Source organism: Vicia villosa, linkage group LG7 (assembly GCF_029867415.1).
Source record: "Vicia villosa cultivar HV-30 ecotype Madison, WI linkage group LG7, Vvil1.0, whole genome shotgun sequence".
NCBI lineage: Eukaryota > Viridiplantae > Streptophyta > Magnoliopsida > Fabales > Fabaceae > Vicia > Vicia villosa.
This window is the reverse complement of record NC_081186.1, coordinates 124,178,539-124,195,545: the sequence shown is the minus strand read 5'-3', so window position 1 is coordinate 124,195,545 and position 17,007 is coordinate 124,178,539. Positions and strand designations below refer to the sequence as shown.

Below are 17,007 nucleotides of genomic sequence, written 5' to 3'. Positions count from 1 at the left end.
GAAGAGCTTATCAGTGCCTTGAGAAGTCATGAAATAGAGCTGGACGCAAATGAGCCTCAAAAGAAAGGTAAGTCTATTGCATTAAAATCCAATATCAAGAAATGCACTAACGCTTTTCAGGCTAGAGAAGAAGATCCTGAAGAATCAGAATCTGAAGAAGAAGATGAACTGTCTTTGATCTCCAGAAGGCTAAATCAACTCTGGAAGACCAAGCAAAGGAAGTTCAGAGGCTTCAGAAGCTCAAAGAAATTTGAACGTGGAGAATCTTCTGATGACAGAAGATTTGACAAGAAGAAGGTCATGTGCTATGAATGCAATGAGCCTGGACACTTCAAGAATGAATGTCCAAATCTTCAGAAGGAAAATCCCAAGAAGAAGTTTCATAAGAAGAAAGGTCTTATGGCAACCTGGGATGAGTCAGAAGATGATTCAGACTCTGAAGATGAGCAGGCTAACTGTGCGCTGATGGCGACAGAAGATGACGAATCAGAATCTACATCAGAATCAGATTCTGAAGAGGTATTTTCTGAACTTACTAGAGATGAGTTAGTTTCCGGTCTAACTGAACTTCTGGAATTCAAGTCTCAGATGAGTCTCAAATACAAAAAGCTGAAAAAGCTATTTGAATTTGAAACAAAGAAACTTGAGTTGGAGAATTCTGAATTAAAAGAAAAACTTTTAAAATTATCCAATAATGTTGGATCTCCTTCTGATTCAGAAAAATCCACTCCTAGTCTAAACCATATTCTGAAAGAATATGATTTAAGTTTCAGGAAGTTCTTATCTAGAAGTATTGGCAGAAGTCAGCTAGCTTCTATGATATATGCTGTGTCTGGAAACAAAAGAGTCGGCATTGGTTTTGAGGGTGAAACCCCATACAAACTTGAACCTGTTGATGAAATGAAATTCACATACAAGCCATTGTATGATCAGTTCAAGTATGGCCACTCCCATGATATTAGGCACACTTCACATGCTCAAAGTTTTCATATAACACACACCAAAAAGCATGTGACACAACCTAGGAAATATCATGAAACTCACATTAAAAATTATCATGCTGTTACTCCTTCTGCTTACAATGTTAAACCTAAGTTCAATCAGAACTTGAGGAGAACTAACAAGATAGGACCCAAGAAAATGTGGGTACCAAAGAAAAAGACTATTTCTTTTGCAGATTCTCTTGGTGACAAAGAAGATAAAAGTCAACATGACATGTCTCCTGGACTCAAGTTGGTCTCAACACTTGAAGGGAAGAAAGACTGTCTTCCAAGTTCTGGTACTTAAATCTGTTGAAGAAACTTTGTCTGAAGGAGATCAGAAAAGATAGTTTATCAGTTTTGAAATCATTTGTCTTGTTTGTTTCTCAAGCAATGGTGTTTCGTTCTTAAGTATTCTAAATGCTCTAAATGCTACAGAATATACAATATTGAAACATTAATTGTGGACGAGTCAATAAATATCTGGTTTGATGATAAACTTGTTTCTGATGAAACAAAGCAGCTTAAGAATTTCTGCAGATACAATTTTGTCGTATCAGAAGCTGCAGAACAAAGAAGTGAACCTCCAGAAGCTGTGTATATCAGAAGTAATGGATCAGAAGATCATTCAGATTTATATCAGCACACTTCAGAAGGAGTGTTTCCAGAAGAGAAACTTGATCAGATCAGAAGCAGTGATCAGAATCTGAAGGTGTAAAGTCTATTCTGAAATTTACAGCTGTCATCTATTATCTGATGGTGAACACGTGTCTGTACGGTTAGTACAAAGCGTGCAGTTGAAAAGACGCCGACCTAGGTAACTGTTTTAAATCATTTCATTTACCACGTTCTCTCTCTCCTTACGTCACTCATCATTTAATAAAATTGATTTCTTTTGATTCTGGAACTGTTCAGTTTATATTTCTTATTATTTTCCTTTTCAAATCCGTCTCTATATATTCTTTTCAAATCATATCTTACATCTTTTTCGCTCCCTTGTCTCTCTCTCTCCTTGCATTCTCTCGTCTGAAAAGTTCTTAGCCGTTTTCTAAAAACCCTAATCGAAAACCCAGTTCGCTCTTCTTGTTCGTTTTTGTTCATTCTGCATCCATGGCTGCCTTCTCATCCCAAAATGCTGAGTCATCTGTTCCTCATCATCTCCAAGAAGAAACTTTGCAACTCACTCCTGTTGTTGCATGCTCCATTCCTAAAGATGAATTAGAAGTTCTGTGTGAACTCATGGTTGACTTTGACAACATTGAAGAAAACCAATTTCACCTTAAAGAAGACATCATCTTTCAAGGATGGACCTCGTTGTTTGCTGAGTTCGTTGGTCCAGTTTATCCGGATCTTGTCAAGGAGTTCTGGGCACATGCTGTGGTTGCTCCAAAATCTATACTTTCTTTCGTCCATGGAAAGTTTGTTGTTATTACTGAAAACATCCTAAGAATGATGTTTGATTTGAAAAACCCTGAAGGGGTTTATGAGTTTGATCAAAGGGCAGATTTGGGAGATGTTCTATCCACTCTCTATCTAAATGTCAAGAAAACAAAACACGTCAAGGATTTGAAAGATGTCTACAGAATCTGGACAAAGATCCTTCTTGGGTGTTTCTACCATAGGAAAGCAACACATGCCTCGGATTTCATCAGTAATGATCAAAGGTATATTCTTTATTGCATTGCCACTCAGAAGAAGGTTGATGCGATTTACATTATCTTCAACCATATGTGGAAAGCAGTAAAGGATTCCAGAAACGCTTTCAGAAAAGAAAATGGTGGAACAATCATTCCTTTTGGTAGAATTATTACAAACCTTCTGGTGCATTCCAAGATTGTTGAGAGTCTGGAGTCTGAAGGTATTATCAAAAACCTTGCTGTCACCTCTGGAGCCTGTCTGAATGCTTTTTCTTTAAAGAAGATGAAAATAATTGACACTATCCTCAAAGTTCCTCAACCTCTAGCTGGAACAAGAATCAGAAGAAAACCAGTACTAGCTGACTTTGAAACCTTCTTCAATAGTGAGGTTCCTGAAGTCAGAACTAAGTATCTGAAGTCACAAAAAGAGGATAAGAGTCTTAAAGATCAAGACAAAGGTGCTCCTATTAAAGTGAATCGTAAGAAGGAAGAAAGGACCAAAAGAAAGTTTGATCATCCTGCTGCTACTACCAAGAAAGAAGTGGTCCCAGAAGAAGTCATTGCAAAGGTTGCTAAGGCTGTCTCTGCTGATTTTGAGAAGAAAAAGAAGGAAGCTGACAAAAAGAAGAAGAAGTCAAATAACAATGCTGAGATTGTTGAAGTTGTTGAGAAGAAGAAAATCAGAAAAAGAAAGATGATTCTTCAAGAATCTGATGAAGAAAATATCTCTCAAGAGGCTGAGAATCAACCAGAAGTTCTGGCATATGTCAGAAGGAAAGAAATCGCTAGCGGCAAAACAAAGATTATTGAAGAGCCGAAGAGTAAGAAGCAGAAGAAGACTGAGGATGTGGCCAAAGCTTTTCTGAGAGGTTCCAAAGGTATATGCATTTCTGAACCTGATTCTGTTCCTGCTGTTTGTTCAGAAGCTGCACCAATAGAAGTTGTCCCTACACCTGAACCAGAAAAAGCCACATCAGAATCACCTGTCTTTGTCCATGCTCTTACACCTCCATCTTCTCCTATGACCATTCCTTCCTCTCCACCTACCATAAATCCTGTTCTGGATATACCACCCCTTCAAACTCTCTTTCCATCTCAACCTTCTCTAAATGCCACCCTTGAACATACTCCCTCCACCTCTCAAAACAATCTTTGTGATTCTCCTCTTCCAACCTCTGCATCACATGAGCAGCTGCTCCGTGATTGCAACTACACTCCCAAGCCTCGTCCTGAAGCTGAAGTGGTAGTGTTAGATTCTGATACTGAAGCAGAATCTTCTTATAGGTTGGATAGAGAACCTCATCCATACTTCACTTCCAACCCTGCCTTTTCAAAAACCCAAATAAAATTCCGCCCTGTATATCCTATTGGTGTAGTTTTTGAAAACATAAAGAGGAATCTCAGAAGTACCTTTGATACTCTCAGAATTGCTGAAAGTTCTGGATTGAATGATGTTGCTATGCGGAACTTCTGGAGGATTTTTCGCAGAAAATCAGATGCTCTGTTTTTAGAACTTCAGGAAGCCTGTGTAGCTGCTGCCCCACGGCCTCGTGGAATTCTGAGGAATTATGAAGACTTCTGGTTTGCTAGTCTCAAAGGAAGACATCTGTTGGAAGAGAAGCCCTTCTTGGATGAGATGGAACAATTAAGACTGGCTGCTGAAATGGAAGCAAATCCATGCAGGGATATTGTTATCTTTGTTCCTGATTATCCTGTTCTGCTAGGAGACTTCAAGACTCTCTTTGACTATCTGAGGGAAAACCCTTCTAAGAAAGACCCAAGCTTGGTCATTCCAGAAGTTGTTGACCCACCAGTAGTTGAAGGTCCTTCTGCTCCCAGGAATCTAGCTGCCATTCTTCAGGCACTTGAGAATGGAGACTCGGAAATTCCTGCTGCAGAATATGGAGATGCTTCTATGCAAGAAGCAGATGCTGAAGATCATGTTGCTAAAACTGTTCCTGTTGAGGAAATCCCTGCAAATGATCTATCTATGGAAGCTGCAGATCAACATGTCATCCCTATGGATAGAAGCTGTGAAGCTTCTTCTGATGAATCTTCTCGTCTTGCAAGGACTCTGGAAGAAATTCAGAAGAGACAGGATGAGCAAAGCTCACTCAATGCTGAGTATAGCGCTTTCATGGTGAGGCAAGAAGGACACAACAATAAGGTTCAAGAGATGCTGACCCAGATCTTGTCAAGACTAGGGCCATCTTAGATTGAGTCTGTGCTGTTTCTTTCTTTTCGTTGCATCTGTTTTGTTTTGTGCATCTGATCTTTCTTATCTTCATGTACTTCTGTACCTGCTGTTTGAACTTCAATGAAATCATCTTCTTCCTCCGTGTGTCTCGTTTTGTTTGTCTCTGAATCTTTTTTTTTGCTTTTTGATGATATGACAAAAAGGGGGAGAAGATAAATGATAAATGATTTGATTAATCTATCAGTTGCTGGGTAAAGCTCCCACACATTTACTAACGAGAACTGCAAGTTCTATATGGTTTAAGTGTTTTGCAGGTATAAAGAAGTGAAGAGAATCTTCAAAGCAAAAACAAGAAGCAAAACCATGGAAACTGAAGCAAGCTGAGTGCTATCAAGCTTCAGAAATCAGAAGCAAGAAAGAAGAATGAATCAGAAGCACTGATAATAGAATTTGATCCATATTTGTCTATTTGATCTGACAAAATTCTATTTGCTCTGATACATTATTTTAGCCTATATGGCTCTGATACATATCATGTGTTCTAATATACATTTTATGTTCTGACTCGTTCATGCTGACTTTTGTCGTTTAGTTTTTGTTCTGTAACATTTCAGGATGTAGAGATGCTCAGATGATGCTCTGGTACATTCAACAATGTTCTGATACAAATCTAGCATGAAGTGATGTTGGTAGAAATTCAAAGCTCTGAAGCTATCCGAGGGAAGCAGAAATCAGAAGCTGTGAAGGTTCTAAAGATCCAGAAAACTCAAGTTCTGAAGCTGTCCTAAATGGAAGCAGAAATCAGAAGCTGTGAATGTTCAGAAGATCAAAGAAATTCAAGTTCTGAAGCTGTCCTAGATGGAAGCAGAAGTCAGAAGCTGTGAATGTTCAGAAGATCAAAGAAATTCAAGTTCTGAAGCTGTCCTAGATGGAAGCAGGAATCATAAGCTGTGAGTGTTCTAGGGATCTAAGGAAATTCTAGTTCTGAAGCTGTCCAATGGAAGCAGAAGTCAGAAGCTATGAATTCTCTAAAGACAGAAGCTTATATGATCGTCTCTACCGAAATAATCAGGGAAGTCTTTTATTAAAGTTCTTCGAGTATTTATTTCAGGGGGAGATTATTTATCTCAGGGGGAGATTGTTAATCTCAGGGGAGACATATTCATATGCTTATGCTATAGCTGTGCAATTTGTCTTTTGCCGTCTGCTCTTTCTGATCGCAAATTCATATCATTTATATATGTTTTTGTCATCATCAAAAAGGGGGAGATTGTTAGAACAAGATTTGTTCTGATCAATTATCTTAGTTTTGATGATAACAATAATATGAATTTTGCTTAAGATAATATGGTACTCTAATCCAATGCAATTTCCTTTTCAGGAAATATATAAAGAGTACGCATAATTCAGCGCTCAGAAGCTTTGTCTCAAAGGGTTCAGCATGCAACATCAGAACATGGTTTGGCAAGACATCAGAAGATGGTCGAAGCAGAATCAGAACATGGGTCTATGGAAGCATCAGAAGAACAAGAGAACAGAAGCACTGAAGTTCTGATGGTATCACGCTCAGAAGCACTTCAAGGTCAGAAGATCAGAAGATGCTATGCACCAAGCTGTTTGACTCTGATGATATTCAAACGTTTTATTCACAAACATCAGATCAGAAGGAAGTACAAGTGGCAAGCTACGCTGACTGACAAAAGGAACGTTAAAAGCTATTCTAGGCTACGTCAGTAGACACAGCGTGAACAAGGCTCGAGGTAGTTGACAAAAGCGTATAACATTAAATGCGATGCTGTACGGAACACGCAAAGCATTAAATGCACTCAACGGTCATCTTCTCCAACGCCTATAAATATGAAGTTCTGATGAGAAGCAAGGTTAACGATTCTGCACCAAAACAACTCATATTAACTTGCTGAAACTCTGTTCAAATTCAAAGCTCAGAATCTTCATCTTCATCAAAGCTCACTACATTGCTGTTGTAATATATTAGTGAGATTAAGCTTAAACGTTAAGAGAAATATCACAGTTTGTGATTATCGCTTTTAAGAAGCAATTGTAATACTCTTAGAATTGATTACATTAAGTTGTAAGGAACTAGAGTGATCGTGTGGATCAGAATACTCTAGGAAGTCTTAGAGGTTATCTAAGCAGGTTGTAACTAGAGTGATCGTGTGGATCAGTATACTCTAGAAAAGTCTTAGAGGGTATCTAAGCAGTTGTTCCTGGAGTGATCAGTGTGTGATCAGAAGACTCTGGAAGACTTAGTTGCTGACTAAGTGGAGAACCATTGTAATCCGTGCGATTAGTGGATTAAATCCTCAGTTGAGGTAAATCATCTCTGCGGGGGTGGACTGGAGTAGTTTAGTTAACAACGAACCAGGATAAAAATAACTGTGCAATTTATTTTTATCTGTCAAGTTTTTAAAACTACACTTATTCAAACCCCCCCTTTCTAAGTGTTTTTCTATCCTTCAGAACAACACCGAGAAGGAAACAAATGCCGAAAAGTCAAGATTAGAACCTCCAATAGATTTAGCCGGCGATAGCTCTTTTAATGTATTTATGTAGTTTCAAAGTGTAATATATACACTCTATAACATTGCAATATAATCCTTTTTTGTCAAGTCTTACATTATGTATTTATGTGTTTATGCATTTTTCCCATTTCTCACTACTCCTAGCTATTGCATTGCTTCTGTTGGAAAAAACAAACAGTGAAACTTCCGTAGATACATCAACGAAAGGTGCTAATTTGAAAAATTATGGGTGTTTACTGTAGATGCATCTACGGAAAGGGGAATTTTAAAACCCTTCCGTGGATATATCTACGGAACGTTCTGTGACAGAGATTGTGTGGTCCATAGTCTCCAAAGGCTTCTATAAATTTGGGGTTTCTAGGTTTGCATTACACACAAACACAAACACAAACCCTAAACACAAACACAAAAATGTCTCGCATTAGACCAGATGGATGTCACCGAACATCAATGAAGCGTCCCAATCCTGAACCGGAATACCGCATAAGGGAAGGGCATGTCATTTTCTCTCCCATCAAACCCCCTGTGCCGGTGAAGTTTTGGAATATCCATTCCTTCAACAACCTCAATAGGACTCACATGCCTTTTTTAGAGGGGGAGTACGAACTCGGAGAAGAAATCAAAAGGATCTAGAGGCTTAAAACAAGTACCTTGTTTGCGATCGGAAAAATGGAACGTTGGTGGATTGAAGTGAAATGGGACATCGATTGCATTCAAATGATGCATGGGTTAGATGACATTATTTCAACCGTTGTAATTTCTTAGGTTTATTAGCTTTCTTAATTTTCAATTTGAAATTTCGTTGTAATATCTCAATGAATCAATGCATGGGTCTTTTATGGTTCAAAATGCTTCTGTTGTTGTCTGCTTTCGTAGATGGATCCACGAAATGCTTTCGTAGGTACATCTACGGAATAAAGTAAACGTAAACAAAAAAGGATGCTTCCGGAGATCCATCTACGGAATCACGAGGGCAATTTTGTCATTTCGGTAGTGTGCCTAAATGCTATGGGGTGGGGTGAAATTTTTTTTTACTAAAAAGGGTATTATATGTCTAGTTAAATTAGGTGGTGATTAGTTATTGGTAATTTGCTGACACATCAATCGTATGGAACAATTTTAAGGTGATTCACTTGTATATTTTTAAGAGATGAAATTGTATCCATTAAACTATTGGACAAAAATTCATCGTTTATTTTGCATCTTAACATGTAAGAAATAGTTTGCGTTCAGGGACATACCTATATGTAACAATGTGTAGGCCACTGTCTCTACTAAATTTTAAATTTTTTGCAAATATACATTATATTTATATGCTATGTATACTGTGTAATATAATAAAGAGTATCACAGAAATATTTGAGCAATAGGAACTACAAATCACACATGCACACAATTAATATGCAAGTTTATTACGCAAATCAAACTATTATTGGCATGTTTAATATTTTTATAATATTAAAATATTAACCTTTCAAACTTATGTATTTTTTTTATATAAAAAATTAAAAATTTATTCGTGACTTATCATTCACGTCGTTTCTTTTGTAATTCTTTTTTAAAAAAAATTGTTAAAATTTATTAAAAGTAGAAAGAGTTCATCTTTAATATTTAAAAATATATATATATATATATATATATATATATATATATATATATATATATATATATATATATATATATATATATATATATATATAATTTTAAATTTTATATATATGAATTGCCTCCACGACATAAAAGTTTTAGGTACGTCCCTGTTTGCATTGGTGGAATAGAATTGGAAAAGGAGATTTTGTGACATTGTTCTAAATATGAGAGGTTTTATTACTTTTTTTTTATATCGAGTTCTTTCTGCAAAAATACTAGTGGAATACTTGTGCATTCGCACAGCTACTAGTATTTTACGCGCATTTGTTTATAATATATAAAATGAAAAGAAAGAAAAACAAAAATTGTTTAATCAAAAGAGTTTATTATTTTTTTTCAAAAATTGTCTAGTCAAATCTATTTTAAAAAAAATAATCAAACATATTAAAATCAATTATACATCTTTAGAAATAAAAATGATTTAATGTTGTATTAGATAAATCATTAAAAATTGACAATAAGTTAATTGTACTAAAGTTCATACACGACTATCAACTGAATTGGCTTAAGAAAACTTTCTTCAGTACCTTTTATCAAACATTGAACTATATTTGCATTCAAATAAGATTTTATTATTTTTTCATATATACAATTTTTTTATCAATAAGATATTTTTCTTGTATATAATTTTTTTTTTTTTGATATTATTTATAAAAATATTTGAATCAATAGTAAATTTGTTCCCGTAAATAAATTTTAATTTAAAATTCTTTTTCAAGATCTAGTCAAATCTATTTTAAAAAATAATTAAATATATTAAAATCAATTATGCATCAGATTTTTTTTAATGTTGTATTAAATAAATTATTAAAAAATATCTGCATTAAAAAATTATTTAATGCTGATAAATTTTTATTTTCTAATATTTGAATCATTAATTTCATTTGTCCCATTTCGTATTAATAAATTTTGAAATTTATTAATATTGTACTAAATAAATTATTATTTAGTTTTTTAACAAATAAGTCAATAATTTTAATTAAACATTGAACTCATGTCTTTTTTACTGACTCATCTATATTAACATCTAATACAAAATACAATTAATTTTATAAAATTTTGATTAAACTTGTTAAGTGTCAAAAAAAAGGTATTAAATCTTAACTAAAATTATTGGTTTAAATTAGAGTACTGTCTAATAATTAACAACAGTAATAAATATATAAATATAATAATATATGATAAAATAGATTTAGGTGAAGTTTGAAGTTCGTAGCGATCATAGATTGTAATAACATGTTACTACATCAATTATAAAAAAAAAAAAGTTACTGCATGAGTTTGACTCTAGTTTTTTTTTTTGACTAAAAAGATATTCATTCATTCAAATTGAAAAATACATCGATCATTACAAATTCAAGATCGCTAAAAACGGAAAAAGGTGAATCTGCAAACAATCTTGCAACACCTAGGTTAATAGCATACAACGGCAAACTGAAAGTGCCTACAAATATGACAAAATAAAAGTCACCAGAATATTCATACTTCTGGATCTGCAACATTGACGCCCAAATCTTCCTCAAATCTGCAATGATTTGAAGTAAATGTGTCAATCTGAACCAACAAACACCGTACTAAGACGGGAAAATCAACAAACACCGTACTAAGACGGGAAAACCAACAAACACCGCACAAGACGATGAAAACTTAAAAACACACAAAAGAAGAAGCAAATCTATATGGATAACCATTTGACTCTAGTTAGTGCTACAAAAATTGATAATTGCGAAGGTAAATATCCACAAGAATTTAAGTATTCTATAGGTAGTCTGGGATGTTCCTTGGCGTCATTGTTTTAATAACCATCATCAGTTTTGATTTCTGTAAAAAAAATAAAGTTGTACGACTATGGAAGGTGGTAGTATAGTTTTGTACAACTATGAAATTAACATAAAGGAAACAAAATATGAAATTGAAATTAGTTTTCCCATATTGTAGACATGACAACTTGTACAGCTAGGAACTAAAAATGGGGAAAGGATTAAAGTATATAAATTTATTCATGGAAAAAATATGTTTTACATAGCACTGCACATGATTTGCATTAAATATGGCTAGATTTAACATATTAAACAATATATTTGTTGTTGTTTGCAGTGGTCTAAAATCGGTGATAGGTAGCATGCTTAGAAAGTTTGAAAAAAGAAAAAACGTGCACAATGTTGTTGAAGTTTGGATATGTTGTGTTTGTCAATAAATTTGTATAACCTTGTCCAAACAATATAATTTGTATATGTTAAATGGGTATTAATATTTTGGACGGTGAGTATTAATATTAATATCCATAATAGTTTGTATATGACAAGCATTTTGATAAGGCTAGTTATTCATCATTGTGAAAAAGAAGTAGCATTCCGTGTAAGAATTTTATGTAAGATATATTATTGGTAAAAATTTTAGAAATAGTGTATGAGATATGATGATATATTAACATAGTTTGTTAGATACACTATCATGAGATGTGATGAGTTTGGTCTAAAAAATGGATATTTTGATACTGATTTTATTGGATCAAATTTTTTACAAACAATGCATGAGATATTATGTTAGATTAAAATATTTTATTTGATACATTGTCATGAGAGTAACCAAATATATCATATCATATATAATTGTAATTGGTTAACAAAATTACAAATTTAGCTATGAAGTGTACTGGTATGCATACATTATTAGCATTGACACAATGTAACACATATATAAAAAATACTTGCATACTGCATTAAAAATGAAATGAGATTATTGACCAAAAAATATAAGATAAAATGTATCAGAGGTTCTTGTCGACATTAAAAGATGAATATATTGGTAGATTAAAGACCTAGAAAACAAAATAAGCTACTACCAAATCAAAAACATCTTGCACAAACTCTTGATTACTCTTTCTTGAGGTGTTTCAGTTTGGTGGATGCCTATTTAGGTGTTAGAAACTAATTTGCAGATAGCTCTTCAAGACCAACTGTGACAGTAACTCTTTTACGATCTCATGCAACACTCCAATAACATCGTATAGATAAATAGAGATTCGTGTTCAGGTTGTAAATTCATAAACTTTATAAAATGAAAATAGATATAAATATAGACAACACGTGAATCATACTTATATATTCAGGTTGCTTATTTACGTATACATATAAAAAAAAGAACAATAAGACTTAGATAACGGATATAAAACAATGAGTAGTTAACAAACATATAAAGTAAATCAAACATATTTTGTTAACAAACAATGAGTAGATCTAAAAATAATAAAATTGTATGAAAAAATTCACGTCTGAAAAAAAATAGAGCGGAACGGAGCGGACATATTAAAAGAAGCACGCTTAAAACCTTGTCTTGTCCCACAGAATAGTGCAGATAAAATGGACATGTTCGATGGGCCAGATCCATTTTTCCATTCTTAGAATAGCTACCAAAAAGATTCCATCAAAAAGAAAAAGTTTAGAAAGAATCCTGCTAAAAAAGAAAAACAATGGCATTTTGAAGGCACTAACATATATTGGAGGTGGAGAGAGAATTTTTCTTTAATTAAATGTTTTTTAAAGTCGAAGGTCTTATTTGAAAGTTTAGAGGAGAGAGATTTGAAAAACGATTTTTTAAGAAAATATATAAAAAAAAAACAAAAAGATTTTCATGGTAAAAACTCTAGCAACTTTTATTGATTTAAAGGTTAAAAAAATATTGTAGTGGTAGTGACCCGTGAAAATAGTAAGTTTCAGTGACAAAATTCAAAAAAAAAAATTTACATTAGAATTGAATATATTTTTAGAATTGAATATAAATTAGAATATATATCAAGATGGAGTTACATTTGGATAATTAATTAAATAATTAAATAACTATTATATATTATTAATGACGATGGTTAATATTATTAAAATATAAGAAAAATATTAACAAATCCTTGTTGTTCTTTCATGTGAATTATTGCAAAATCTAGATTTTCTCATTGATAAGTGAATCTTGAATGACACAGGCATTTCATGAAAAAGAACATATACCTAAATACATTTGATTCCACTGGTGCGATATTTAGATGCGAAGTACATAGCTTCTACATACATTTTTATTTCATATGATTTGGAAAAAGATAATCTAATCCTCTGCAGATGGGATTGATTTTATGAGGAAGGTGAAGATTTGACAATTTTTTCTGACATTGATTGAAACAGGAGCCATCCCATATTAATAAGGACAGTTATGGTCATCCCAAACTCTTCTCTCATTTCCCGATTATGCATAATATTGTGATTACATAAATCTCAAATACTGGTTTTAAATAGTACAATAAGTCACAACCCTAAACACCATACTTTAAACATAACTAAAGGACAAAAATGAATTATATTTTAATCAAATGAGGTGTAGATGCTAGCAAATGTATATAAAGAACTTTTGCTTTAACTTAAGAATAACTTTTTCATGCTAAGACCTTCTGGTTTTGTAAAGTTGGCAGAAGAAGAGTTCCTATAGGATAGGTGAAAACATGATGGCCTGCACTGCTAGAAATAGAAGATGAATTGACAGATAATTGAAATAGTATTTTAGCATAAAGGAAAAAAAACTTAATTCATGTTTGAAGTGTATCATTGAAATGTGAATTGTATCAATTATCTTCAAAATCTAAGAACATTGAAAAATATTCTTATTATTACTCATGGGAAAGGGGAAGATTTGGAAATAACTAAGGTGTTGACATCCATATAAGAAATAACTTAGGTCTGCTATAGGCTCCTATCATCAAAAGTGTATGCAAAACAAACATCTTCAAAACTGGTTGTTGTACGGATAGTTTCATTCAAACTATTTATAAAAATTGGAACAGTAATAGTGTATGTAGAAACATAGCAGGAGTCAAATATAAACTACTAAAGTTGTAGTTCAAATATATATGGAGAGAGGAACATTAGAATAGGAATTGATGAATAGATTGGAGGATGAATTAATATGGGGAATTGCTACCCGTAACTTTTACTTTATTTAAGCAAAAGAATAAACTAAATAAATACATGATTGATCTATTGTTTGAGTTATTTCCACCAAGCTGACTTACTATGAATTCTTATATACAAGATCATTTGACAATGCTAGGAGAAGAGCACTCAACTTCAGTGCTTATCTGAAGGAGAAAGCATATCGAATGAAACTTGCGGTTCAGGCAGCTACGTGAAGTGATGACTGGATTTTAGTGCACTTTCCGACGCACACCTGCGATCTCCGACGAGTCTGTGAGCCACGATCTCCAAAACCAACAGCCAGACCATATCAGCAGCTGAATGGAGGACAAAATTAATGAATTATTTGAATAGTAACTCGTAAAGAAATAATAGAGATTATAAAGTATATGAATTAATTTTCCAAATAGATTATTTTATCACTAATAAGTTTTCATATTGAGGGTCTTTCAGTTCCTGTTATCTACAGATAAAGTTCTTCCCCCACTTTACTAAGGTCTTCTTCCAATTTTCTGCCAAAACATAGCATTAGCAATAACAATAATGAAATTCATTAAAACTTTTCCTCAAAAAAACCTCAGCAGAGCTTGAAAAGTCTACAACTATGCCACCAATGTTTTTTATTTACTTTTAGAAAAGGCCTTTGGAAGTTTCCATGTTGGGCTGTAAATGAAATGGATCAAATAAATCTGCGAGAAAAGAACATTTTATTCCAGAAGCCTTAAGAAACAACCCTGCAGAATGTTCTCCATTGTCATCTATTTGTAATCTTGCAGAATTTTCCCCAAAATATGTTGTTGCAGCAGCACCTTATACCATAAAGAATTCAAGGAAACAATAAGCACTTTTTAGAAGGACATGTAATTTTTAGATGTCACAAAAATGGCCAAGTGATAAACACAGAGTCGGAGACAACATACCAATCATCCCTAATGCAGACACGTGAGAATCGGAAAGAAATATGTCATATGGTTGTACCCATTTCAATTTAGGAGTTTCACTTCTCCAGATATGAATGTTTTTCCTACAAGAAAAGAAACTTTTGAAGGCCAAACCCAGAAGTAGCGTCCGTGGTACTCTATCATTTTGATTTTGAATACTCTCGAACTGCTTGGGTGACCCAGAAGTGTAATACGCAGAGAAATGATAACCAGCAGAAGAGTCACTGGTAGTCAAAGGAGAAAGATCATAGCCATTGAAAAACAGTACATCTAAGTAATTACCAATCTTATCAACAAAAAGACCAGGATAAACTGCTTCCACTGTTAGATCGTGATGTGGAAACTACAACCACGCAACAATAAATGTTCATATTAGTGAAAAAATTAAACCTAAATTCTAGTTTAGTTCATGTTAAAATATAACAACAGAAAAGCAAATAAAAGTATATATTTATTATAAATTTGGATTAGCCTCCACATACATGCGGTAGCATACCTTATGATGAAGGACAACTTTGCCACGAGGTTTATCGGTATAGTCATATGAATCTAAGCCAAAAAGTAAAGTATCATTTGATGTTAACTGGAACTCTGAATATAATCCCAACGCATACAAAGACTTCTTCTTTTGGTGTCTCCCAAAGGTTTTCAACCAAGAGGAAACCCGCTTTGGTTTTTCCTCGCTATTGTGGACAGAGGAAATGAATTTCTGGAAATTGAACTGACCCAGTAAAAATACAAACCTGCAAGTTAGCGAGTTTTTGCGATTAGTCCCTAAATCTTTTTTCCCAGGTTTGAGTCCTTATATGTCAAGTTTGTGTTGCATTTTGTCCATGACGTTAGTCTTCTATTAAAAAAAGGTTGAGTTGGCAAACGACGCTGATGTGGAATGTCATTTATTTTTTATTTTGTTTTGAGACTTAATTTAAAACCAAATTAGGGCATTTTGACATTTCGTCCCTACAAATTAGGTTTTCCAAATTTGGGAGGAGAAGTGTTTCACCATTGGAGAATGACAGAGGGGAATTTGAGATGACAACCACGATACGACGACAGTTAGTTATGTTCTTCCTGTGTAGCATTTATCTTTCATTCATGTGTAACATTTGTGTAGCATTTATCTTTCATTCATGTATAGCATTTTCATATTTTGTGTAGTTAGTTATGTTCTTTCATTTATTCAAATCGCAGGTCATGAGTTTCACTTTGGTATTTCACTACGGGGTGTTTTTTTAAGGGACTATGTATCATACTACACACGGGGTTGTGAGGAATTAGTAGAGATTGATCCCAATAGATGGAGCTTATTTGAGGCAAACGGTATAGTGAAAGACATTACTCAGCTTGAGCATTCATAATATTTGTTATGGTGGTACAATAATGAGAGATATAAGTATAATACAATGCTTACTAACATTGATGCTGATGAAGTATGTCAATATGCCATGAGATTGAAAACTGCAGTGCACATATATATTGATCCTAAAGACGTTGAAGGTAAACGTGTTGTTGATGCTAAAGTTAAAGAAGCTGATGAAGGTAATCGTGTTGATGATGTTTAAGTTAATGAAGTTGTTGAAGGTAATGATGTTGGAGATAACGTTGACGATGTTTAAATAAATGAAGATGATGAAGGAAATGATGTTGGGGATAATGTTGATGATGTTCAAGTTAATAGTGAAGTTGTTGAAGGTAATGATGCTGATGATGTCCATACAGATGAAAATGAGGATAGTGAAGATAATGACTTTCAAGTGGATGGTTTATCATATAGTGAATATGAGAGGGCACTTGGGTTGGATGATTGCTTTAATGATACTGAAAAACAAGCTACTCCAAATAAAAGGTCAAAGTTACAACAAAGAAACACAGAGATACTCTAAAGAAAAATCCAGCTGATGTTGGAAATATAGCATCACCAAGTGTTGTGGACAATGAGATGGATGTTGATTATGTTAGTGATCATCGTGGCGACAGTGACCCTGATGTATCTGGCGATGAAAAGGAACCAAGGTATCAAAGGTTTAAGATGGAGGAGCTGAGCAAGAGTTACAGGTTCAAAGTGGGGTTGGAGTTTGGATCACTTGATTGTTAGAACAAGATT

General features: G+C 33.7%; 1 protein-coding gene across 1 annotated transcript; it reads right to left on the bottom strand.

Annotated features, from left to right (window-relative positions):
• Positions 1-14,592: 14,592 nt before the first annotated feature.
• LOC131620140 (protein TRIGALACTOSYLDIACYLGLYCEROL 4, chloroplastic-like) lies at positions 14,593-16,239 on the bottom strand. The gene is made up of 4 exons (XM_058891157.1): positions 16,164-16,239; positions 15,400-15,452; positions 14,883-15,246; positions 14,593-14,771 (listed from the first exon to the last, which is right to left on the bottom strand). Exons 1-4 carry the CDS (start codon positions 16,237-16,239, stop codon positions 14,593-14,595), a joined length of 672 nt encoding a protein of 223 aa, XP_058747140.1.
• Between the last annotated feature and the right edge of the window lie 768 nt (positions 16,240-17,007).